The sequence below is a fragment of the Labrus bergylta genome, chromosome 2 (assembly GCF_963930695.1).
Source record: "Labrus bergylta chromosome 2, fLabBer1.1, whole genome shotgun sequence".
NCBI lineage: Eukaryota > Metazoa > Chordata > Actinopteri > Labriformes > Labridae > Labrus > Labrus bergylta.
Window position 1 is genome coordinate 36,476,499 of NC_089196.1, and position 27,303 is coordinate 36,503,801.

General features: G+C 44.6%; 1 protein-coding gene across 1 annotated transcript in view; it reads left to right on the forward strand.

The window, feature by feature from the left end:
- Positions 1–8,031, forward strand: part of LOC110002855 (probable G-protein coupled receptor 21) — an 8,164-nt gene extending 133 nt beyond the window's left edge. Inside the window, exon 1 of the mRNA XM_065951999.1 lies at positions 1–8,031. This exon is cut by the window's left edge and continues 133 nt beyond it. Coding sequence (XP_065808071.1) covers positions 865–1,935 — 1,071 coding nt within the window. The 5' untranslated portion in view covers positions 1–864 and the 3' untranslated portion in view covers positions 1,936–8,031.
- The last annotated feature ends 19,272 nt before the right edge of the window (positions 8,032–27,303 follow it).

Consider the following 27,303-nt stretch of genomic DNA (forward strand, 5'->3'; position numbering starts at 1 on the left):
GGGACGAGATGAAGGGGCAAAAAGGCAGAACGAGAGGGAGTGAGGAAGACGAGGGGAGGGAAGTACAAGAGTGTGTGTGAGAGAGAGAGAGAGAGAGAGAGAGAGCGAGAGAGCAGGGGAGGAGAGGGAGGCAGCGCTGCATCATCAGTACTGCTACTACAGCAGAGCGGAGAGGCAGTGTGCCTCTCACACACACACACACACACACACACACACACACACACACACACACACTCACTGGAAGCTCCACAGAGAGGAAGCCTGGTACCTCTGGATGTTTGAGACGCCGCGTGTAAGTGTGTGTAAAAGTGTGTGTGTGTGAACACGAGGCGGCCACATCCAGGTCTGACGGCGTGTGTTTGCCGAGGCAGCGTGGAGGAGTGTAAGCGACGGGCGCTGCCGGGAATTTCAGCTTTTCTTTTCCCTCCCTTTTCCCTCAGCCGGCGCTCCGGGAGCAGGAGAGGATGTCTGGATGTTTCTGTGGCTGCGAGCCGGAGCAGAGTGCTTACCTCAGGATTTACATCTGAAGAGGAGGGAGGGGGGATAAACAGCTTTCAGGGGGGGGGGGGGGACAGTTTGCACTGCAGCACCACACCGGCTCTCTTGTTTTTATGTCCTACGATGAATTCTTCCTGCACAAATCCACGTGCAGCAGAGCGGCGTTTGTTCTGCGTCCGGCGCCGGATTACATCGACTTCAGACTCTCTGACGGAGAGGCGATGCTGATTTAAGAGGACGCGGCGGCGGTTTCCTTTTTGGAGAATTAGACTTTAACTGCAACTTTTGGATTACACCGGAGACTGTGACGACTGGATGAAGGCTACACTAAGCTAACCCCCTCCCCTCCCCCCCTCAAATCCAAACATGAACTCGACCTCCAACGCGAACCAAAGCGGTTCTCCTCTGTTCTGCCTGCTCGGCGCCGTAGGTTACTCGCGCACCCTGGACACCTGCGTGCTGGAGGTGGTCGTCATCCTCTTCCTCACCGTGCTCATCATCGCCGGGAACCTGGTGGTGATCTTCGTCTTCCACTGCGCGCCACTGCTGCACCACCACACCACCAGTCACTTCATCCAGACCATGGCGTACGCCGACCTGCTGGTGGGCGTGAGCTGCCTCGTGCCCTCGCTGTCCCTCCTCCACTACCTCCGCCGGCTGAACGAGGAGCTCACCTGTAAGGTGTTCGGCTACATGGTGTCGGTGCTGAAGAGCGTCTCCATGGCGTCCCTGGCGTGCATCAGCGTGGACCGCTACATTGCCATCACCCGCCCGCTGTCCTACGCCACGCTGGTGACGCCGTGCCGGCTCCGGGCGTGCATCGTCCTCATCTGGGTTTACTCCGCCCTCATCTTCCTGCCGTCCTTCTGCGGGTGGGGGAAGCCGGGTTACCATGGCGACATATTCCAGTGGTGCGCGGACTCCTGGACGACCAGCCCGGGCTTCAGCACCTTCATCGTCGGGCTGCTCTACGCTCCGGCGGCGCTCACCGTCTGCTTCACCTATGGGAGCATCTTCAGGATCTGCCGGCAGCACACGAGGGAGATCACCCAACGCCACGCTCGCTTCAGTACGCACCTCGAGGGCGAGAAAGGCGAGCGAGGCGAGCGCTGCGAGGGCCACCCGGACAAACGCTACGCCATGGTGCTGTTCCGCATCACCAGCGTCTTCTACGTGCTGTGGATGCCGTACATCCTCTACTTCCTGCTGGAGAGCGCCGGGCTGTATCACCACAAGGTGGCGTCCTTCCTCACCACGTGGTTAGCGATTAGCAACAGCTTCTGTAACTGTTTGATCTACAGCCTCTCCAACAGCGTCTTCCGGAAAGGTCTCGGCCGACTCTTCAGCCCGTTGGTTCCTTCCTGCCTCGGCTGCACGGACGCCAAAAAGACTCCAGCGCCACCCAGCCAGCGCTCGGACCCTCGCTGCCAAGTATGAGCCCTGACGTGGTCGTGTTGTGTTGGGTTCCTTTTGGAGGCGTCGCCCTTCTGTGTGTTCGCTTTGCTCTCGGCTGCAGAAGCATGGTAGGGTCTTTTTGGGTCCTGCAGTGAAATGTGCTGAGCACCGGCTGCTCGGAGCGCAGAATGGCGCCCGTGCAGACGCCTATCGGTCGTCTCAAAAGGCTGATTAGTGGAGGACGGAGCCTGAAGCTTTTTCTCTGTGTTTTTTGGAAAAGGATTTGAAGGCTGCGTCTCGGAGTTAAGAAGTCCGATATCGATGGAGAAAAGCGGATTATAGGAATAAGATTCAGAGGATTTAAGCACTCCTGCCTGCACTGACTTATAAACCCCCAGATGCAAAAAAAGGAAATCGCAACACGGCTTGTGTTGTGAGATCCTCTGAAATGCAAATAATATTTTAAATCTGTAAAAATCTGCAAAATGTTTTTGGTTATTTCAGGGTAGAATAAGGTGATGCAACAGTCTATTGATCTGTTTCCCTTTAGGAAACTCCCCGATGCTAACGAGCTGATGAATGAGTGAAGCACAATCAACCTGTGTGTGTGTGTGTGTGTGTGTGTGTGTGTGTGTGTGTGTGTGTGTGTGTGTGTGTGTGTGTGTGTGTGCGTGTATGTGTGTGTGTGTGTGTGTGTGTGTGTGTGTGTGTGTGTGTGTGTGTGTGTGTGTGTGTGTGTGTGCGTGCGTGTGTGTGTGTTAAAAATGTTTATCCAATGAACTTCGAGTCTGTTTCCAAGGGAAGACTGAGATTCAGGAGCTCGTGTGTGTTTTCTCTCTTCTGAAGCTCTGAGCTCGTTTACACATGTCTGAGGTTTCACATGAAAACGCTGATTTAAGAGCGACCTTTTCTTTCCAAGATGGCCGCTGAAGACAATGGCGTGCCCTGGTAATTGTGTATAAAAAGTGTTAACTGGGAGAGTTTTATCCTCCGTTTGTGAGCCCCTCCTCAGGGTTGTCAGCAGTTCTTGGTTTCTCCTCGGAGCTGTTTGCTTTGGATCTGACTTTAAATCACAAGCCACGTTAAACGTCGTAAGATAATCACCTCCTGACCCCGTGGTGCGGCGCGGCGTCTGTGCCGTGACGAAATGCTGTCGGATGCAAAGACTGACTTCATTGTTTCTCTAACTTTGTTGCTCGTCTCCCTCTCTTTTTTTAGCCTCCGGCGGCTGATCGCTGCTCAGATTAAAGCGGAGGAGAAGTGTTATCGGCGAGCATCACGCGCCTGACTTCAGAGAGCGGGAGGGGTCAGAGGCCGCCAAGAGGGCCCATGTAGGGGTGTTTAGAGATCTCTGTGGATACAGATGTGTGTTTTTAAGATAACTTATTAGTCACAGCCAAGACGTCTGACATGCTGCACTCAAGACTGAACCTGTTTTTGTTTTTCTACACCGTGAAGCCAGAAGAAGTGTTTCTTATTATCGTCCTGCAGAAAAACTTAGACTTTGCTTTTAAAGTCACAATGAAACCAGATTTCTAACAGCGTCCCGCTCTTCATATATTTATAATAACACGTCTTAGTGTGTGGACACCTTGGAAACTTCAGTTTGGTGCTCTTTATTCAGGAGCTGTTTCTCCGGCTCCTTCATGATGCAAACAGAGGAAACGTTAATGCAACAGCAGGCAACCGTTTTTAAAAAGCTCTCATCACTCGCTGTCTGAATAACAATGGAGAAGCAGAGTAGGGGCGTGAAGAGTGAAAGGGGTCAAAGAGGTCAACCAACACTTGTAGCATGAAGATCATCTTTACTGACCTCATTAGAGTGCTGTGTTTTGGCTCGAGGGCTCTGTCAGTCAAATGTCTTCTTTAGCATGCTGATTGTAGGCTTAACTACAAAAACATGAACTCAAATTGAAGTTGCATTGTTTGGCTTTTATCACAGGTGAAGTTCACTTTAAAGGAAGAATGTGCGACTTTTTGATCCAGTAGATGTCGCCCTTGAGCACCAGCATGAAACCAAAACAAACTGCTATTTGGCCACGCCTCCTCCATACTGAAGCCTCCGCTCTCCTCCAGAGACACACCTCCAACCCCCCTCCACTCGTTCATATGAAGGAGTTATCAAATAGAACGCACCATAATGAAGCACCATTTAGAGCAAGCAGTAGACAAAATCGTCCTCTGCTCGAGCTGCATTGTTGTGTTAGCATGCTAATGTTAGCGCTCTTTAGTTAGCTCGTAGCTTCACATTGTTGTGTTAGCATGCTAATGTTAGCTCTCTTTAGTTAGCTCGTAGCTTCACATTTCATGTAAACTGACACAGAATGAGCGTGATCTAAAAACTCTTACTAACATCCAAATAATCAGTGAGTATGTTCTTCTTCTTCTCTCTAGTTCTTGACTAAAACAGCTTTTATACACAAGGGGAGGAGCCGGCCGTCCCGTCCATGTAAACACGGCTCTGACAACAACACAGCCAGCGGGACTCGAGCTTCTCCCTCATTGTAGACAGTCAAGACTCAGAGACACATTTACACAGGACAGATTTTATGATTTATTTATGTGGAACATGTCGATCATTCTTACTTTAATGAAAATATTGTTGTGAATTCACCACAGTGTTTCACATTCTTAAAGAGCACGTCTTGATCATGTCCCTCTGTTTCTCAAACAACTGAAGCACTAAAAGAAATGAATCCTTGATCCTTGAAAATGTGAAGCTAGCCTTCAAGCTCCTCAGAGCAGCCAACTGATTTATTTTAATTTGTTTATTGTGTCTTCAATGCACTTAATACCAAGCACAGAAAATGCTTACATCTTTATTAGTGCAAAGGGAACTGAAACCAAAAGGAGACACAAACGATGACAATGCCGACAAAATAAATCATCCTGGCGTTTCTTTGTGGACTTTAGAGACAAACATGGCCGACTTATAAACATTGAAATCTTACAAGCGCTCCATCCTGTCTTCATCAGAGCTACAAAACATTTTGGGATTTTAAACGAACATTTCATTAATCAAATGTTTTCACAATCAGATTCAGTCTTGTTATTGTGCTTGATTTGAACATGAGTCTTGGCTTATAATCGTGCTCACACTGCACAGTAAATTACTTCTATGGATGTAAATCATCTTCATTAAAGGTCACATGATTCAGAATCCTCTTCACCATGTTCCTCTAACACTAACATGTGTCTCTAATCTGTCTACAAACCCCCCAATGATGAGAAAAGTCCATCCTCTCCGTCTTCTGCCTGCTCCACTTTTTAGAAAATGTGTGTTCAAACAGGCAGTTTGGAGATTTTCCCTTCATGACATCACAAAGGGCAGTAGCCCCTCCCCCCAGTGGATGACACTCCCACAGCTAGGTGTTTGTTCTGCCCTCTGAGTCTGCCTTCTCACCGTAAACAATAGGACATGGAGTGAGACAGACCGAGTACACCCAAGCCCTTCCAGAGAGGGGGCGTGGTCAGACACAGCTCATTTACATATTTAAAGGTACAGACACAGAAACAGCCTGTTCTGAGCAGGGCTGAAATAGAGGGGTTTATAGACATGATCAAATACAGGATCAGAGTGGATTTAGAACAAGAAACTTCACACACATGTTTTGAGGAGCTCTGAGACTTATTTACACTGAAGAAGAGGAGGAGGAGATGTGACCTTTAAAGAGAGCATGAAGCTCACAAGATGAAATCCCAAATATTTAAATTCGGATGTGCATTCTGATGTCATATTCCCAAAAGTCACACAACACTATCAAACATCCCGCACATCCCAATTGTTGAGTACTAAAAAAAAAATATCCAAAGACAGAAAGAAGACAAAGTCCGCACACCAGAAGCTGCTCTAATTAACATTTAATGGAAGTGATCATGACCTTTGACATTTCAGTCGTCTAGTCCTTCATCAGGCACAAATGTCAACATTGTCCTACTTCTTAAAAACCCTTTTTCCTGAATGACTTACCTGCTGCTCGTCTAAACTGGCGGACTGGTGACTTTAAAACACATATTTAGAAGTAGTTAATGTCACGTTCATATATTATCAAATCTAAAGGTTTAAATGTTGATGTAAAGCTGGTAGAAATAGTGAATATTTACCTCACATCTCTGAGGATTGTCATTTGAAGATTTTTATGAGGAATCAGTTTGTGTTGACACATAGACTGTATATATGAAATGGACATCCTGACATAACTCGCTGGTTTTTGCACTGCTGTTACATGCATCGAGTTTGGCATCATCTTGATTTTCTCGTAGCACAAAGTGAAGTTATGTGGATGAGGGTTGGAGCTAGCGCTAGCTTTTTTAGCAAGGTGTATCTGTTAGCGCTTTCACTCTGGCACTAAACTCTTGAAGTTTTCCTGGAGGAGCTGCATGTGTGAATACAAGAAGCCGAATTAATCAGTCGGACTTCCCCCAAATTTTCTCCTCCAGCCTCCTTGTATTTATTCTGCAAAAAGTCAGAGTCGGCTGATGTGAGAACACAGCAGGGTATAATCAGGAGAATTCACCTGGAGCCAGTGGGAGGAGCCAGTGGGGGGTGCTGGTGACGCTGCACGACCATAGACTGTCTGCAGCTGTTTGACATCAGGAGACCCTGACATTTGTCTTTTAATAAGAAGTTCATGTTTTAACTTCAACATTTGAATTTAGATTTTTTAAAAGGTTTGATTTCATTGTGACTCTAAAGCTGCTGCTGCCGTGAGGTGGTGCATTCAGGGGTCAGAGTAAAGTCCAGAATTCAGAATTCTGCCGGATGTTTCTGATGTGACAGACACACTTCTTCAGTGTGAAGATCCTGCTGACCCCACTTTGATCTATGTTCACATTTTTCCATGTTACAGTGTGTTAAATACGGTATCTTGTATGAAAATGTTTAATCCTGCAAAGTGTTAGATTCCTGCCTGACTCGTTCTGAAAGTTGACATTAACTGCATGATCCTGGATCAGTGTTCCTGTCTCATGATGCTACTGAGAGCTATTTACTGACTGTACTCTTTGTCTTACTATGCTAACTACTGTTGTGTAACACGGGCGGACGGCTGATTTATGTTTTATCATGAGGGCTGGGAGTTCCTATGTGCTGCCGCCGTGTCTGAGAAAAACAAAGATGATCTGCAGGAATCCTGCTGGCATCACTGTGACCTTCTTCTGTTGCTGCTGTCGGGACAAAATGACGCAAAACGTGCACAAAGTGAAGTTTTGTTAAGGAGATTAAAACAGCGGAAATCTTTTTATTTGAAGTTGAATCAGAGCTGTCAGTATTAACTAGTTAATCACATTAATCTCATGTTTGTCCCTTCAGGCTCTCCGTAGATAGTGGTCCTCAGTGTCTCCCTGTAGTCTCACTGATGTAAAAGAAGAACACTGCTGCATCTTTGAATGTCTCATTTCACTTTAACAAACTCTCAGACAGCTCAGCTGACGAGTCCAAAGTAAAATCCACCTTATGACATCACACATTGACCTCATGACATCACACACTGACCTCATGACATCACACATTGACCTTTGTTACGTTCCTTTGAGCTGTTTGACCTCAGTTTGGGATCCCTAACCACTTCCTGTTTCTGTGCTTAAACTTCCCGTCCTGACATTCAATCTACCAGAAGCTCCTTACTGTATTTCAAAATAAAAGCACACAGCAAGTAAAGTGCTCTCAGCTTAGGACAGGACAAAAAATCACAGTAAAAGCCTCACTATTTATATTTTTAGACACAGAATAATGGAATTTCAAACATGATATTAAAATGAGATTAATCACAATTAAACATTTTTCGTTTGACAGCCCTAAGTCAACTTACTATAGTTTTACAAGTAAGCATCAAAGGTCTTATTTAGCGTACATACGACGCTGTGAACACTTAAAATGTTGTATTTTTTGTGTCATATTTTCCCGTCGGCAGCGTGATGCTGCTCAGCTGTGGGGGGTCGGTGCAATACAACGTCTTGTTGTTTCCTCCAAACACTTCAAATCAACAACAGCAGAATAAAAAACTCTGAATGAAAGGGCTGACATTATGTGTTCTGTGGTTGAGCATGAGATCTGCACAAATTCATGTAAGAACCTGCTGCTGCAGATTCCAGTGAATACAGAGGTGTAACTGTGTGATTAAAGTGAGATATTCAGAAGACTGTGTTTGGATTGATTTTGTGGAGAAGTCCTCCATGTGCACCTTTTGACTCTTTTGTTCACACGGTGAAGAAAGGCCTGAGGGATGACGTGACATTAGAGTCGATAAGGATTTACTTTCCCAACATTAATGACACGTTAAAGAGACTGAAACACATCTGCATCACTCTTATGATCACTGCTGTTTTTGAAACCTGGTTTAACGTTCCTCTTCCAGACTTATAGGCTACAGCAGTGGTTCCCAAAGTGTGGGTCGGGACCCCCTGGGGGGTAGTGAGACACTGAGAGGGGGGTCGCTTGATGCCTTCAATAACCAAATAAAAAAGTTTAATGATTTAAAATTGCATATTTTACCCGTTATTGTGAAAATAAATTGAAAAAGTGTCAGTCGGTGGCTGCTGCCCTTTGACCCCAAAGTAAACAACAGCACAGTGGAAAGATGGCGTCCAGTAGCACGGCGCAGTCTGTCAGTATTGTGAGCTATAAAATGGAGATAAAGTTATATATCTGCTGTGTCAGGTTAAAGTGTAACATCATTACACACACATGTGGACGTTAACCTGTAAGGAGGAATAAAGGCTGGTGTTAGCAATGCTAACGTTAGCCACACCTGGCAAACACACAGTCATAACACACAAACAAAGCATGTCAGAAATGATATCTCTCTTATTTTAATACAAATGTTCAAACCCTGCAGGGCTTCTGCTAATACTTTGTGTTTGCTTTGATTAGTGAGAGTCACAATCAGAAAATCTCAATTTCATTTGGTTGCAGGGTTGAATTTTGAATTTGTTCCGACAGGTTCAACTACAAACTCAGAATCTACTTCAAAAGCCAAAACTCAATGTTGATCATTCCTTTTCACATGCTCGTCATCACATCGATCATTTTTCTCTTTAAAAGTCTTTCTGAGTATCTGTCGCCCCTCGGGGCTTCTCCGCAGTATTTTAACTTCTTGGCAACTTGTGAAGTTAAAGTGGTCACTTGTTGATGCTGAGATTCTTCCTCAGGCTGAGATCTATCTGACTATATCTATAATAACACTCTCATTGTGTGAGCACAGATTTAGTGTGTGTGCTGGTCTCTGCCTGACTAACACGTTTTCTCTGCATGTCTTTAAATTTCCCTCGGGATCAATAAAGTATCTATCTATCTATCTATCTATCTATCTATCTATCTTCACAGCGGTCAGAGCGAGATTAAAGATGGCGCTGTAAAGACTGTAAATCACAGAAGAAGAAACCAGAAAACAACAAACAATAATTTATGTTTTGCAGACGGAGCACTGAGGGAATGCTACTTTCAAACTCATGCTAGTTATGGAGGTGAATTCTAATGATTGTGCAAACATGCAGGTGTGAAAGCACTGATAGACCCTTTAAGATGATCAAAGTAGTTTAAATGAATCCAATAGTTGATGTCTTTTAATCCTCCCACCCGTCTCCCCAAGAATAATAACATATTTAGAGATGTGGATGTTTTATAAATGATGACCCTGCTCCGTTGTAGCTTCAGACACATTAAAGCTTAATTTGTCTTTAATCTAACGTTGTCTCCTCGTGTCCTCTGTGTCCCTCAGCAGATTTATATCACTCACATGACGTCTGTTTCCGTCCTCTCTGCTCTCATGACGTGTTTGTTTGTGTTTGATGCTCTGATTAGACTCACATGAAAGCGATCGATCGGAGGAGAAGGAACATCCTGTGAAGAACTCCTGACTGGCTGTTTTATTTTTACACTCATTCAAAAAAACAGATTGTGCACAAGATCAGCGTGGGGCTCTGATATAACTGAGGGATAATGTGAGTTCTGATAAATGAGGTTTTCTTCTTTTTAAACTTATGTTACAGTTTTTCTCAGTCGCTTTGGTACATTTCTCGAATCATCCTCGACATTTGCAAAACAGTAAGTTCATTTCTCAAAACAATTCGTACAAATAGCAAAACACCTTGGATTACCAAGGTCATCTCTCAAAAGTAAATATCTGTGTCAATGAACATGTCAGTGCCATCAGAATGACAAGTCCTTGTGTTCGGATAAGACAGTCAAATTGCTTAGTCATGTTGTCAATATAACAGCGTACTCTGGAGAGGTGTTCTGATATAAACTAAGGCTAAAGTTCTGATGATGATTATTGTAAATTGTAAGTTACACCTTAGTGTGCACCATGGCATTGTTTTCTACAACCATGGTGCAAATAGCCTCCTCCTGTTCAGGTGTGAAAAGGAGCCCTCTGCCACCGCTGTGAAGTTGTCTTGCAGTCCTATGTGGAAAAATTATAGTAATGCAAAACACAAAATTGAGTAAGATAAAATGTCACTGTATAAAGTATACTTACTGTATATTGTAAAATACAAGTGGAATACTGTAATATTGTATGAAGCATTACAGACAGTATACAGTATTACAGTACAGTGCCTGTTGTTAGGTTACATACCTGTTCTGTCGATGAACAGTCTGAATGATTGAGGACACAGTTGTTCTCCCAACATTTGGCTGAAACCCTTCGACCAGCCTCGGCCATTGGAAGCCCAGGATTGAGAACGTGATCTACAAGTGTGGTTCTCATCAGGAACACGCACATGTCCTCGGCCTCTTCTGCCTCTTCCTCTGTTTTGCCTCCCAGCTCCTCCGCCACGCAGCCTCACTCCTCTTCCTCGTCTTCTTCTCTCTGGCTGTTGACCCCGTCCAATTCCTTGTCCTTCCATTGTCAGACATTGTGACATTGTGTTGTGCTCCAGCTATATATATATATACTTGCCAGTTGATGGTTCATGAGATGCACCTTTGAGCTATTTCAGAAAACTGGTTGATCATTGGTTGATCTAATGCTTCACACATTTCCCTTTTGTTAGAGAAAGTCAAGATTCACCTGGGAGCAATTTACCAATTCAGGACAGATTTAGAATAAAAGTCTAATGGAAATGTATAGAAATATGCTTGACATATAATGACAACTTGTTCAACCATTTTGCATGTAAAGACTTATGTGATGAACTAATGCCTAAATGTTGAGACTATTCAACAGAGACCCATTATAATACATTTTGATCAACATGACATAAGCCATTGATAATGTAGGAAACAGCAGAGAATTGTACATAATCCTTTGTATGGATGTACCAAAGCATTAGCAACTTGTTCAAAGAAATGAGAAACTGCACAAGTGACACAATGATGTGAAGATTGAACAAGTAGTTTTGAGAATTTGAATTCTGATCTGAGAAATGTACCAAAGCGACTGAGAAAAACTGGAATATTTTTGGGCTGATTCTGATTCTTATTCAATAAAGCACAATTTATCAGGCAGCTGTTAAAGCATCAAATATCTAATTTAAGCTAAAAACAATGGTTAACACTTTTAAGCTCAATCCTGGAAGACACAAAAGTTTTTTTTTAAATCTTAACACGTGTAAAATGTGAGATCTCACACATGACGACAAATAATGCCAGATTTAAAGGAGCAGTAGATTCTGATTATTGAGCCACAGAAGTTTGTGCAATAAAACATTCTGGTGTTTCCACAAAAAGCAGGAGAGAAATCTGAGCTTTAAACAGATCAACAAATCCAGGAAAATGAAAAAACTATTTGGTATTTCATTCCAAGAAGAGGACGAACCATATTTACACTTCCACAGTTTCAGATCGCCCTTCAACACAACTGGACCGCCCTGCTCGGTGACCCCGGGGCAGAAATGAGCTGCACACATTCATTCATAAATATGCTATAAGTAACAGAGAAACGGAGGTCGTTATACATATGAACACAACGCTGCTTTTCAAGATTACATTTCTAGATAAGTGAAGCATCACAAGGCCGCGGCACATGTCCAATATTCTCAACCAATAAAACCATCTTTAAGTCCTAAATCAGAGGACTGGGAAATATGAGGGAGGAGAAATGTTTTCTGAAAGAGTTAAAGTTCACTTCCTGAGTTTATTTTTTTGAGCATTTTGATTGTTGTTGCCGACCGTTTTTTGGTTTCACAAATCCTAAACATTCAACACAAGTGTTTGTACATCCACTGCTGTTGATCAAGGATGGATAAAAAACTTTAATAGTTTATCTAGATTGGATGAGTACCTCCCACGTTTGGGAAGTATTAACATTCAAGGTGGAGTCTGTATCATTTTTTCATTACAGTTTGTTAACATTCACACTGGGCCCCTCCTTCTGGGCTCATCGGCCCTAGAAGCCCCGCCCCCTGCAGGATTTAGTGTTTACGTTTACTGCTTGTAGCTACACTGTAAGCTAACGCACACTAGCACAAGCTAACCGCCGGTGTTCATCACCTTCCTGTCCAACAGGAAGTAGATCAACTCCACGTCCACAGGTGAAAGACAACACAAGGTTCACCCTCGTTTTAGAACGATCTTTATCCACTTGGTGTTTCTCCTCACTCTCATTATATTTTCTCTTCTTTGCTGCTACGTCCACGTCCGTCATATTCACCGCTTTGAATCTCGTCCAATCACTGAATTGTATCCACTCCTAAACTCACCTGCTGCGCTGTCATTGGCTGGAGGAAACACACCAGCTCCGCCCCCACAAACGTCCCGAGTCAACCGTCACAAAGCAGAACAGTAAAATCCAGTCAGAGGACAGAGTCTCTGCAGACACAGTCACCACCACACATGTACGGAGGCCCAGAAGGGACAATGGAGCAGCTTCACTTAGGATGGACTGTATTTTATTTTGAAGGTCCCTACATAAGTCTGTCTTTTATTTTGAAGGAACAAGCTGCTGACTCGATCTTTAAATAAAGGGTTTAAAAAGCTTAAGTCTCTGTGGAGCCTGAACGTGTTCTGGTCTTTCAAACGTCTTCTCGTGTCCAGCTCTGCTCTCTGTTACCTCAACGCCAGAAAGAAACGTTCCACTCTTCAGACTGAAACTTCTTTTCCGCTGACTTTTTTGTAATCTTGATGGAAGCAGCTTCCTGTGTTACACACACACACACACACACACACACACACACACACACACACACACATGAATCCCACACAGCGTCTCCTCTCTTCACTTTGATCCTCTCATTTAAAAACATGTTTTGTCAAAGTTTCTGTTTTGGTTTTCTGGTGGGAAAGTCCTGCTGCTGTCAGTCTGCGGAGCTGCAGCGGCCTCGGGGGGGAAACGTCCGTTCACAGAGGCCGGCAGGGCCAAACTGGGACCCGGAATTAGAGGGAGGGAGAGGGGGGGGGATTTGATGTATTTAGCTTGGCATGGTCCGGCTCGGCTCTCCTCCTCCCACATATACTATCATTCACAACGAGAGATCAGCCCCATGTGACCTCTGCTGAAAGTGAAACTCACTATTCAGTGTTTTCTTTTTAAGTCATTTATCCACAAAAAGTGAAACTCGTGAAAACAAAGACTGAAAAGTCTCCCTGCTGCTTGTGGGCGTTAACCATGGCGCGAACAAGCAGCTGTCAATCACAGCAGAGCGTACACCTCTGAAGATTCAGAAACTACTTTACACATTTAAATATATATATATAAATATATACATTATATTCCCAGGCCAATATGTTGGCAAGAAAATTTCACATGTGTTCTGATCATGTAAAGATATGTCTCTTTAGAGCATATTGCACTCCCCTGTATACTGCCCCCTTATGGGGTAAGTTCAAAAAATCAAGTATGCACAGACTTCAGGTTGCTTACAATGACTGTTTTAGGATCTTACTAAAAAAACAAGATGGAGGAGTGCAGGTGAGCTATTTGTGTATGCAGGAGTTAACACCTTACAAGCTTTATTGAGGAACCTGATGTACAGATTTAAGAATGTAATCATAATGCTGCTGTTGAACCCAAGTTATAGTGCAGAACGCTACCAGTCATCCCTTTGGAGACGTTGGAATAAGAGCCTTTTATAAGAGGTGGGAATGTTTTTATTGTATATGTGTGTTGTCTATTTTTTACTTTTCTTTTATTTATTATTTGTATTGTATTTCTTTTAAAATGGACCTTGAGTCTAATAATAATAAAGTCTAGCATCCCATAATCCTCTTCCCTACTCGCATGTCGTGAATCGCCCTCCTGCACGGTGACGTTTGAGTACTTTTCACCTGATTTTTTTATTGTTTAATTCAATTTTTTACTAATTTTTAAACTCTATAAAAAGCGATATGTCTTCAGTGTTTCCATGGAAACGGGATTAACGAGGATCTGAAAATTGTCTTTTTGTGCAGCGTGATGCTGTGAGAGGCTGCGTTGTTGGTGTGTGTGAACCTGAGCGATAAGAAGAAGGTGGAGGTCCTATCTGCAATCAATCGGGGGGGGGGGGGGGGGGGGGGGGGGGGACTGGGATAAAACAGCTCATTCATGCTGCAGGTTATTCTTAGAGCCGAGGAAATGAGCCTGGAGCCAGGACCACTCACCTGACAGCACACACACACACACACACACACACACACACACACACACACACACACACACACACACACACACACACACACACACAGATAAGCGTGGACCACAGACAGATGAAGTCTGCAGAAACACAGAGAACAGTTCAGAGGATTTAAGAGCAGGAGGTGGATGAAGCGCCTGACAAGGAAACACATAAAAACAGATCCAGACCGGGGGCCTCGTCTGTTCTTGTTGTTTCGGTCACATGTTGACGGTGTAAACACACGTTGAGCTACGGTGTTGTTTGTGAGCCACGGCTTCTCGTCACGCGTCCTCATGCTGGTTTTATTCACACAGCTCCAGTTTTACCTGGGAACCTCTCGAGACCTGGACCAACAGCTGAGGTCACCTGGGACAGAAATCAATAAATCAAGTTCTCTGAGTCAGAATGAGAGCCGTCATGATCCTCTAAAAACTCTGACCTGCTGTTGTGGGACTTGAAATCGGTCTCAAAACCACTTTTTTGAAGGTCTCGGAATCAGAAGCATTTTTACTCTGTCTTGTCTCGGTCTCAGATTGGGCGGACTCTGGCTTTTTAATCAAGACCGGTCAAGACCACCATTGATCTGCTTTTTTCTTTCTTTTTAAACGAATAACTTCAATTCATTTTTTATATTTTATCCCCCGGTTACGGTCGCCACCTTCCCGGTGTTATGGTCTAAATTAGTGACACACTCGCTGCCCTGGTCTTGGTCTTGTCTTTGTCTCGATCCCTAAATGTTTCGGTCTTGTCTCGGTCTCGCCAAGCCTAACTATTGGTCTTGGTCTTGGTCCCTAAATGTCTCGGTCTTGTCTCGGTCTCACCCTGTCCTGGTCTTGGTCTCGGAGCTCTCTGGTCTCTGGTATGTCCTGGTCTCGGTCAGTCTGGTCTTGACTAACACTAAAGCTTACATGTTTTTATGTTTCATTTTAAGGTCAATTAAAAACAACCTATCATCCGTCTGCGTGCTCAGCATGTCACAGAAACACGACTCACAGGCGGACTATAAGTAACAAAAATAGAAGAATGATGTAATGTGGGTCATTGTATCGTCTTTGTGTGTGTGTGTGTGTGTGTGTGTGTGTGTGTGTGTGTGCGTGTGTGTGTGTGTGTGTGACAACCAGAAATAGAGACAAAATAAACACTGATGACTATCACAACCAAAGAACTCTACACTGTAAAAAATATTTGTTACAGCAGCTCCTTAAATCAGGCCTCATTAAGTCTGAAACTCATGGAGTAAACTCAGATTCCATCAAAGACTAACGTCCTGCATCGATGTGACTTCAACAAGTTTCACTAATTTACTCAGCAGATAAAATAAGAACACTTTTATATTTTTATCAGTGTAATGTCTGCAGCTCTGTGGTGGGAAACCTCTGACACAGAGAGCTGGAATTCATCGGCCTCCTTCTTTGTTCATTATCCGAACTTCCTGTCATTCTTTACACACACACACACACACACACACACACACACACACACACACACACACACACACACACACACACACACACACACACACTCTTTCTTTGTGACCCAGCACCTTACTTATGTGTTACTCTGTTCAAAGGCAGAGATGATGAGCCAACGAGGTAAAACACATTAGAATAAAGGTTTTAAAGTTTTAAACAGACATGTTTTAATTTGTCTATAAGGCTCAGTTATGATGTTTGTATATAAAATGTTGGTTTGGTGTTTAGCAGTGGTTCTAAACTGGTGGGTCAGGACCTTTAAAGTGGGTCCCGAGGCGTTTTCAGTTCTTTAGGACGTCAGGAAAAAAGTATGCCACAAGTTTGTTTGAGAAAGTACAAAAACACTTTTAAAGGAGCAGTATGTAACTCTGACCCCTAGTGTTTAATATGGGTACTGCAGTCTAAATTCTAAACATCATAGAGAGCTGTCTCTCCCCCCTCCTCTCTAGAGTGGATGCTCACTCAGGTCACCATGTGGTGGACTCTGAAGCTTCAGTGTTTATCCAGCTCTGCATGGGTCTGTAAACCTTTCTGTGTTCTAACCTCTCTCCATTTTTCAAAAGCATCTCCAATATTGATCCTAGTTTGAGCACGTTTCTGCTCGTGGAGCTTATTAGAAACATGCAGAGGCTTTTTAGGTCGGGTACAATCACTTCTATCTGAACCACTTCTCTTGACCGCTTCCATCGCTGCAACACCTGTTGACCTGATAACTGCTCTCATATCTGACAAACCGAGGGGCGTCCAAAACGGCCGTGTGGGGGGTGTGTCTTAAAAGCGCCTACCTTCTCTGGTCCAAACAAATCCAGAGCATTCAGGAGCAGAATCTAAAGTTAGAAGGAGGACATACTGGCTGCTGCATTGTTGTCAGAGAAGCCAGCACTTCAAATTGAAATTAGTGATAGAAACACATTTGTAAAAAACAAATATTTGAGAAGAAAGGTGCTGGATTAAATAAGACACACACACACACACACACAGCTCTTCTCCCGCTGGTTGCTGTGATGTCATGAGATGTCTGACCTTTTTTAAATTAGAATCTGAATCATTGAAGAGGCTCCAGGTGTGTGTTGAATCTGTCACGGTGAAATGAGCGACGCACCGGAGAGAAAGTGAAGTCAGAATTGTTTTAGAGAGAAGTTTAATCACACAGAAGTGAGTTCACGTCTTCCTCAGTTTCCCTGAATCATTCGCTCTTCCTCCGCAGCTGCCGCTGCTTCAGGCTACAGCGAGCCTTTTTAGGAAGAACAAGGTTAAATAGAAACATTAATGTTAATGTGTCAGATAAATATTCCCATCATCTTGAGTGTTCTTTGATTTGCAGTTTTCTATTGAGGCCGTTGAACTCGTCAAAGTGATCATGAGAGAATCAGTGTTTCTACTTCCAGTCTGCTTTTAATCACTCTCATATCTCCAACATGTCAGCTTTCCAGGGACAGAAACACAGTTCTTGGAGCGCAGCAGTGATGCATTTCTCATCTGATCTAAACCTCAAAGCTTGTATTATTTTAACAGTTCATGGAAAAGTGTTGGATGGAAATACAAACATCACATGTGACTCTTAGAATATATGAGATGAACTGTTCCACAGGATCAACATGTTGCTCATTAAATTACAGAAACTTAGTCCCGCTCCCTTTACGACCAACCGGGTTGACTTATACAGGACTTGAATTCAGATCTGCGAGGTGAAAGTCTTGGGTTTGATCCCCCAATCCACCAGCCCCTAAAGGACTTTTGACTCTTTATATTGTAAAGTCTGACTGATGCCGTCCCCTATTCTAACATAAAAAATTGTTAGTCTGCAAAATTTTAAAGAGGACATATGAGCCCCCCTTCTCCTCCATTTCAAACAGCCCCCTGAGGTCTAAATGAAACATCTGTGCTGTGCTTTGGTCAACATATAACATGAATTAAAACCGCAAGCGGTGATGAAGGGCCCTCGCACCTCTGTGCATGTCAGGGTGTGTCGCAACCGCGGGAGTGCATCAGCAGTGGAACGTGGCTAAGCAGCAGGCCGTGCAGTCCGATTTGTGTAAAAGTTGTAGTGTGGCATGTTGAACTAGGCAACGTAATGAGGATCACATTAAATTTTGACGTAGAGGAGTTCAGGCTGGCACTGTCATGATAGCTATGACATTTGGAGGAAATTGAGCATTGTATATAGGATGTTGTAATTACTCCTTGCAGTAGGGGGTGCTATGGTTACAATTTATTATTGCCATATGACTGTGTTCAGAGACCAACCCTGATTATACAAGTGAAATTTCATTCAGATAAGACAAAGTATATAGGATGTAGTACTTAGTCCTTGCAGTAGGGGGCGTTTTGGTTAAAGTTGACTATTATTATGTTAATGTCTTCAGAGGCCAACCCTGATCATACCTGGGAAATTTGAAGCAGATCAGACAAAGTATCTGAGATGCAGTACCGCCTCTTTCCAGTAGAGGGCACTATGTTAATTGAATAATTCTTTAGGTTAGATTTGATCAAACCAGTACTGACATTGTTCATGTGAAAATTGGAGCAGATCAGACAAAGTATATGAGATGTAGTACAGTGTCTTACCAGTAGGGGGCGCTATGTTAATGGCATAATTGTATTAGGTTAGATGTGATCAGGCCAGTGCTGAGATGATTCAAGTGAAATTTGAATAAAATGTGACATTTTATATGGGAGGTAGTACTTAGTCCTTTCAGTAGGGGGCGCTATTGTTAAAGTAAATGATTGTTATGTCGGTGTGTTCAGAGGTCAACCCTGAACATACCTACATACATTTCAAGAAGATCAGACAAAGTATTAGATTAGTAGTACAAGAGTTACAGCCACTTCCTGTTTCACGTGTTCACCTCCACCTGTGGCCCCTTTCCACATGTCATTCCCCGCTCTCTCTCTCTGGTTTCTGACTCTATCCACTGTCCTCTCTCTCTCTCTGGTTTCTGACTCTATCCACTGTCCTCTCTCTCTCTCTGGTTTCAGACTCTATCCACTGTCCTCTCTCTCTCTCTGGTTTCTGACTCTATCCACTGTCCTCTCTCTCTCTCTGGTTTCTGACTCTATCCACTGTCCTCTCTCTCTCTGGTTTCTGACTCTATCCACTGTCCTCTCTCTCTCTCTGGTTTCAGACTCTATCCACTGTCCTCTCTCTCTCTCTGGTTTCTGACTCTATCCACTGTCCTCTCTCTCTCTCTGGTTTCAGACTCTATCCACTGTCCTCTCTCTCTCTCTGGTTTCTGACTCTATCCACTGTCCTCTCTCTCTGGTTTCTGACTCTATCCACTGTCCTCTCTCTCTCTCTGGTTTCTGACTCTATCCACTGTCCTCTCTCTCTGGTTTCTGACTCTATCCACTGTCCTCTCTCTCTCTCTGGTTTCTGACTCTATCCACTGTCCTCTCTCTCTCTCTGGTTTCTGACTCTATCCACTGTCCTCTCTCTCTCTGGTTTCTGACTCTATCCACTGTCCTCTCTCTCTCTCTGGTTTCTGACTCTATCCACTGTCCTCTCTCTCTGGTTTCTGACTCTATCCACTGTCCTCTCTCTCTCTCTCTGGTTTCTGACTCTATCCACTGTCCTCTCTCTCTCTCTGGTTTCTGACTCTATCCACTGTCCTCTCTCTCTCTCTGGTTTCAGACTCTATCCACTGTCCTCTCTCTCTCTCTGGTTTCTGACTCTATCCACTGTCCTCTCTCTCTCTCTGGTTTCAGACTCTATCCACTGTCCTCTCTCTCTCTGGTTTCTGACTCTATCCACTGTCCTCTCTCTCTCTCTGGTTTCTGACTCTATCCACTGTCCCCTCTCTCTCTCTGGTTTCAGACTCTATCCACTGTCCTCTCTCTCTCTCTCTGGTTTCAGACTCTATCCACTGTCCTCTCTCTCTCTGGTTTCAGACTCTATCCACTGTCCTCTCTCTCTCTGGTTTCTGACTCTATCCACTGTCCTCTCTCTCTCTCTGGTTTCAGACTCTATCCACTGTCCTCTCTCTCTCTCTGGTTTCAGACTCTATCCACTGTCCTCTCTCTCTCTCTGGTTTCTGACTCTATCCACTGTCCTCTCTCTCTCTCTGGTTTCAGACTCTATCCACTGTCCTCTCTCTCTCTCTGGTTTCAGACTCTATCCACTGTCCTCTCTCTCTCTCTGGTTTCAGACTCTATCCACTGTCCTCTCTCTCTCTCTGGTTTCTGACTGTATCCACTGTCCTCTCTCTCTCTGGTTTCTGACTCTATCCACTGTCCTCTCTCTCTCTCTGGTTTCTGACTCTATCCACTGTCCTCTCTCTCTCTGGTTTCTGACTCTATCCACTGTCCTCTCTCTCTCTCTGGTTTCTGACTCTATCCACTGTCCTCTCTCTCTCTGGTTTCTGACTCTATCCACTGTCCTCTCTCTCTCTGGTTTCTGACTCTATCCACTGTCCTCTCTCTCTCTCTGGTTTCTGACTCTATCCACTGTCCTCTCTCTCTCTGGTTTCTGACTCTATCCACTGTCCTCTCTCTCTCTCTGGTTTCTGACTCTATCCACTGTCCTCTCTCTCTCTGGTTTCTGACTCTATCCACTGTCCTCTCTCTCTCTCTGGTTTCAGACTCTATCCACTGTCCTCTCTCTCTCTCTGGTTTCTGACTCTATCCACTGTCCTCTCTCTCTCTCTCTGGTTTCTGACTCTATCCACTGTCCTCTCTCTCTCTCTCTGGTTTCTGACTCTATCCACTGTCCTCTCTCTCTCTCTGGTTTCTGACTCTATCCACTGTCCTCTCTCTCTCTCTGGTTTCTGACTCTATCCACTGTCCTCTCTCTCTCTCTCTGGTTTCTGACTCTATCCACTGTCCTCTCTCTCTCTGGTTTCTGACTCTATCCACTGTCCTCTCTCTCTCTCTGGTTTCTGACTCTATCAACTGTCCTCTCTCTCTCTGGTTTCTGACTCTATCCACTGTCCTCTCTCTCTCTCTCTGGTTTCTGACTCTATCCACTGTCCTCTCTCTCTCTCTGGTTTCAGACTCTATCCACTGTCCTCTCTCTCTCTCTGGTTTCTGACTCTATCCACTGTCCTCTCTCTCTCTCTGGTTTCTGACTCTATCCACTGTCCTCTCTCTCTCTGGTTTCTGACTCTATCCACTGTCCTCTCTCTCTCTCTGGTTTCTGACTCTATCCACTGTCCTCTCTCTCTCTGGTTTCTGACTCTATCCACTGTCCTCTCTCTCTCTGGTTTCTGACTCTATCCACTGTCCTCTCTCTCTCTCTGGTTTCTGACTCTATCCACTGTCCTCTCTCTCTCTCTGGTTTCAGACTCTATCCACTGTCCTCTCTCTCTCTCTCTGGTTTCAGACTCTATCCACTGTCCTCTCTCTCTCTCTCTGGTTTCTGACTCTATCCACTGTCCTCTCTCTCTCTCTCTGGTTTCTGACTCTATCCACTGTCCTCTCTCTCTCTCTCTGGTTTCAGACTCTATCCACTGTCCTCTCTCTCTCTCTCTGGTTTCAGACTCTATCCACTGTCCTCTCTCTCTCTCTGGTTTCTGACTCTATCCACTGTCCTCTCTCTCTCTGGTTTCAGACTCTATCCACTGTCCTCTCTCTCTCTGGTTTCAGACTCTATCCACTGTCCTCTCTCTCTCTCTGGTTTCTGACTCTATCCACTGTCCTCTCTCTCTCTGGTTTCAGACTCTATCCACTGTCCTCTCTCTCTCTGGTTTCTGACTCTATCCACTGTCCTCTCTCTCTCTGGTTTCAGACTCTATCCACTGTCCTCTCTCTCTGGTTTCTGACTCTATCCACTGTCCTCTCTCTCTGGTTTCAGACTCTATCCACTGTCCTCTCTCTCTGGTTTCTGACTCTATCCACTGTCCTCTCTCTCTCTCTCTGGTTTCAGACTCTATCCACTGTCCTCTCTCTCTCTCTCTGGTTTCTGACTCTATCCACTGTCCTCTCTCTCTCTGGTTTCAGACTCTATCCACTGTCCTCTCTCTCTCTGGTTTCAGACTCTATCCACTGTCCTCTCTCTCTCTGGTTTCTGACTCTATCCACTGTCCTCTCTCTCTCTCTGGTTTCTGACTCTATCCACTGTCCTCTCTCTCTCTCTGGTTTCTGACTCTATCCACTGTCCTCTCTCTCTCTCTGGTTTCTGACTCTATCCACTGTCCTCTCTCTCTCTGGTTTCTGACTCTATCCACTGTCCTCTCTCTCTCTGGTTTCTGACTCTATCCACTGTCCTCTCTCTCTCTCTGGTTTCTGACTCTATCCACTGTCCTCTCTCTCTCTCTCTGGTTTCTGACTCTATCCACTGTCCTCTCTCTCTCTCTGGTTTCTGACTCTATCCACTGTCCTCTCTCTCTCTCTGGTTTCTGACTCTATCCACTGTCCTCTCTCTCTCTCTCTGGTTTCTGACTCTATCCACTGTCCTCTCTCTCTCTCTGGTTTCTGACTCTATCCACTGTCCTCTCTCTCTCTCTGGTTTCTGACTCTATCCACTGTCCTCTCTCTCTCTCTCTGGTTTCTGACTCTATCCACTGTCCTCTCTCTCTCTGGTTTCTGACTCTATCCACTGTCCTCTCTCTCTCTGGTTTCTGACTCTATCCACTGTCCTCTCTCTCTCTGGTTTCTGACTCTATCCACTGTCCTCTCTCTCTCTCTGGTTTCTGACTCTATCCACTGTCCTCTCTCTCTCTCTGGTTTCTGACTCTATCCACTGTCCTCTCTCTCTCTCTGGTTTCTGACTCTATCCACTGTCCTCTCTCTCTCTGGTTTCAGACTCTATCCACTGTCCTCTCTCTCTCTCTGGTTTCAGACTCTATCCACTGTCCTCTCTCTCTCTCTGGTTTCTGACTCTATCCACTGTCCTCTCTCTCTCTGGTTTCAGACTCTATCCACTGTCCTCTCTCTCTCTCTGGTTTCAGACTCTATCCACTGTCCTCTCTCTCTCTCTGGTTTCAGACTCTATCCACTGTCCTCTCTCTCTCTCTGGTTTCTGACTCTATCCACTGTCCTCTCTCTCTCTCTGGTTTCTGACTCTATCCACTGTCCTCTCTCTCTCTGGTTTCTGACTCTATCCACTGTCCTCTCTCTCTCTCTGGTTTCAGACTCTATCCACTGTCCTCTCTCTCTCTCTCTGGTTTCTGACTCTATCCACTGTCCTCTCTCTCTCTCTCTGGTTTCTGACTCTATCCACTGTCCTCTCTCTCTCTCTCTGGTTTCAGACTCTATCCACTGTCCTCTCTCTCTCTCTCTGGTTTCAGACTCTATCCACTGTCCTCTCTCTCTCTCTGGTTTCAGACTCTATCCACTGTCCTCTCTCTCTCTGGTTTCAGACTCTATCCACTGTCCTCTCTCTCTCTCTGGTTTCTGACTCTATCCACTGTCCTCTCTCTCTCTGGTTTCAGACTCTATCCACTGTCCTCTCTCTCTCTGGTTTCTGACTCTATCCACTGTCCTCTCTCTCTCTGGTTTCAGACTCTATCCACTGTCCTCTCTCTCTGGTTTCTGACTCTATCCACTGTCCTCTCTCTCTGGTTTCAGACTCTATCCACTGTCCTCTCTCTCTGGTTTCTGACTCTATCCACTGTCCTCTCTCTCTCTCTCTGGTTTCAGACTCTATCCACTGTCCTCTCTCTCTCTCTCTGGTTTCTGACTCTATCCACTGTCCTCTCTCTCTCTGGTTTCAGACTCTATCCACTGTCCTCTCTCTCTCTGGTTTCAGACTCTATCCACTGTCCTCTCTCTCTCTGGTTTCTGACTCTATCCACTGTCCTCTCTCTCTCTCTGGTTTCTGACTCTATCCACTGTCCTCTCTCTCTCTCTGGTTTCTGACTCTATCCACTGTCCTCTCTCTCTCTCTGGTTTCTGACTCTATCCACTGTCCTCTCTCTCTCTGGTTTCTGACTCTATCCACTGTCCTCTCTCTCTCTGGTTTCTGACTCTATCCACTGTCCTCTCTCTCTCTCTGGTTTCTGACTCTATCCACTGTCCTCTCTCTCTCTCTCTGGTTTCTGACTCTATCCACTGTCCTCTCTCTCTCTCTGGTTTCTGACTCTATCCACTGTCCTCTCTCTCTCTCTGGTTTCTGACTCTATCCACTGTCCTCTCTCTCTCTCTCTGGTTTCTGACTCTATCCACTGTCCTCTCTCTCTCTCTGGTTTCTGACTCTATCCACTGTCCTCTCTCTCTCTCTGGTTTCTGACTCTATCCACTGTCCTCTCTCTCTCTCTGGTTTCAGACTCTATCCACTGTCCTCTCTCTCTCTCTGGTTTCAGACTCTATCCACTGTCCTCTCTCTCTCTCTCTGGTTTCTGACTCTATCCACTGTCCTCTCTCTCTCTGGTTTCTGACTCTATCCACTGTCCTCTCTCTCTCTCTGGTTTCTGACTCTATCCACTGTCCTCTCTCTCTCTGGTTTCTGACTCTATCCACTGTCCTCTCTCTCTCTCTGGTTTCTGACTCTATCCACTGTCCTCTCTCTCTCTCTGGTTTCTGACTCTATCCACTGTCCTCTCTCTCTCTCTGGTTTCAGACTCTATCCACTGTCCTCTCTCTCTCTCTCTGGTTTCTGACTCTATCCACTGTCCTCTCTCTCTCTGGTTTCTGACTCTATCCACTGTCCTCTCTCTCTCTGGTTTCTGACTCTATCCACTGTCCTCTCTCTCTCTGGTTTCTGACTCTATCCACTGTCCTCTCTCTCTCTCTGGTTTCTGACTCTATCCACTGTCCTCTCTCTCTCTCTGGTTTCTGACTCTATCCACTGTCCTCTCTCTCTCTCTGGTTTCTGACTCTATCCACTGTCCTCTCTCTCTCTGGTTTCAGACTCTATCCACTGTCCTCTCTCTCTCTCTGGTTTCAGACTCTATCCACTGTCCTCTCTCTCTCTCTGGTTTCTGACTCTATCCACTGTCCTCTCTCTCTCTGGTTTCAGACTCTATCCACTGTCCTCTCTCTCTCTCTGGTTTCAGACTCTATCCACTGTCCTCTCTCTCTCTCTGGTTTCAGACTCTATCCACTGTCCTCTCTCTCTCTCTGGTTTCAGACTCTATCCACTGTCCTCTCTCTCTCTCTGGTTTCTGACTCTATCCACTGTCCTCTCTCTCTCTCTGGTTTCTGACTCTATCCACTGTCCTCTCTCTCTCTGGTTTCAGACTCTATCCACTGTCCTCTCTCTCTCTCTGGTTTCTGACTCTATCCACTGTCCTCTCTCTCTCTCTGGTTTCTGACTCTATCCACTGTCCTCTCTCTCTCTGGTTTCAGACTCTATCCACTGTCCTCTCTCTCTCTGGTTTCTGACTCTATCCACTGTCCTCTCTCTCTCTCTCTGGTTTCAGACTCTATCCACTGTCCTCTCTCTGCATTAAAGGCACGAAAAGCCCCAAAAATAAATCTTTAAAAAAATTAAAATAATAATAATAATAATAATCGCCCCCCCCCCGTTATGTGGTCTCGACTACAACACTTCACCTGACCTTTGCTTGTCTCCATAATAAGTACTAAACCTTGATGTTACCTGCAAACTATAAACATATATCAAAATAAAAAGCCATCGCACCAACAATCTGTAAAGGTTCTTTGTGGCTCTAAAAGAAAGTAACGCTTCAGCTGTTTGAAACCGGTGAATATAACGGACGTGGACATAGCAGTGAAGAAGAGAAAATATAATCAGAGGATAAAGATCGTTCTGAAACGAGGGTGAACCTTGTGTTGTCTTTTACCCGTGGACGTGGAGTTGGTCTACTTCCTGTTGGACAGGAAGGTCACAAACACCGGTGTTTAGCTTGTGCTAGCGTACTGGCGTGCCAGTTTGGATCTGGCGTTTACAAGCTGCAACTAACAATTCTACTAACTCCACCTTTAAAGTAAGAATACCACAATTTAAAAATGCTGGTGAAGTGAAAGTGCTCACCAGCGATAACCTCCTACAATCACACGTTTAAGAAGTAGCCTTTAATGTCAAACCAAACCTCAGACAAACCCTTTAATAAACAAGACATCACACCACAGAACAGAAATAAACAAACATTATCAGCTGCTACATGTGGACGTCTGATAAACACGGTTAGCGCTGCCAAACACAAACACTGCCAATGATATAAAACATGCTGAACACTGAGCTGACTGCTGAATAATGATGACAACTGGCCTTTAAAGGTTCCTCCACAGTAAATAACGAAGGCCTCTTCATCACATTCCTCCTGCCAAACTGCACACATGAGACTGTTGTGCGTCTTTGGCAGCAGCAGGCTGCAGCTGTCACGTTAACAAAGCTGTTTTCACTCGGAATTCATTTGAATAAATATTTAAATAACTCGCTCCACTCTGAGTGACATCACATCGACCACGCCGCTGTTTGTTTTCCTGTCAGACCAGAAGGTGTAATGACTTCCAAGGACGAGCTCTAAGCCAACTCTGGTACAACACAGCAAATAGAAACATGAATGATTAATAATGTACATGGTCACTTAACTAAAGATAATTAAACACTACGGAGTGTAACACCCTGACTTCATGCAGCCCACCCCAAAAATGTTTTGATATGTTCAGGAGATTTACTTTTAAGTTTTGACTAGTTCTCAGCAAAAAGGAAAATATTCTTCTGACTAAATGACCGTTTGATTCTGTAATTTTGTTCAAAGAGCGTTTTCACATTAGGCATTGATCGTACTGTACCCCAGCTGCATTACAACCCCCTCCCTGCTCCCCCCTCCCCCGCTGGTCTGCGTTCACATTAGCAACATCGAGTACACTTGCGTATGTTGGGCTGGAATCTCTGGGTGTCTCACAATTCCATTCGATGTCAGTATTGATTCTCTGGGTGTCACCATTTGATTCAGAATCTATTTTCGATTTGAAACGATTCTGGATTCATGATTCAAAGTCTATTTTTGAATCAATCCATACTTCAAGATCTACTCCAGTCATCTGTGAGACTGGCTGAATTTCTTGTTGCTCTATTTGGCGTTCTACTGAGTTAAAGAGCTAGCGTTAGCACTTGACTGATTAGCCAAAAAAAAGATTAGATTTTTGGAAGTTATGAATCTATTTAAAATCTCAGAAGATAAGAATCTTGATTTTTTTTCCCAACCTCTATGCGTATGTACACAGTCCAATCCAGCAGGGGGCAGTATGCATATAGTTGGTTTGCAAATCAGCCAAAAAGCAAAAAGAAGAAGTAACCAACCACTCACAGACTGAGTCCATCCTGCTCTCCATCCCTGGTCCCTACTGTGAAACCACCTGAGATCTAAACTCCTAAATCTATTTACTATGATTCTAACTTCTTTACTGTACCTACGTATGTTAGTTTGTTTGAAGCCATCAGATATTTCGTCCCCTTCTCTCCCAGGGTCTCTGCGTTAAGATATTTTGTCATACATAACTTTGTTTATCTTCCCCTGAAGTTACAATCTGCTCTTGTAGAAATGTAGAATTACACAGGTAG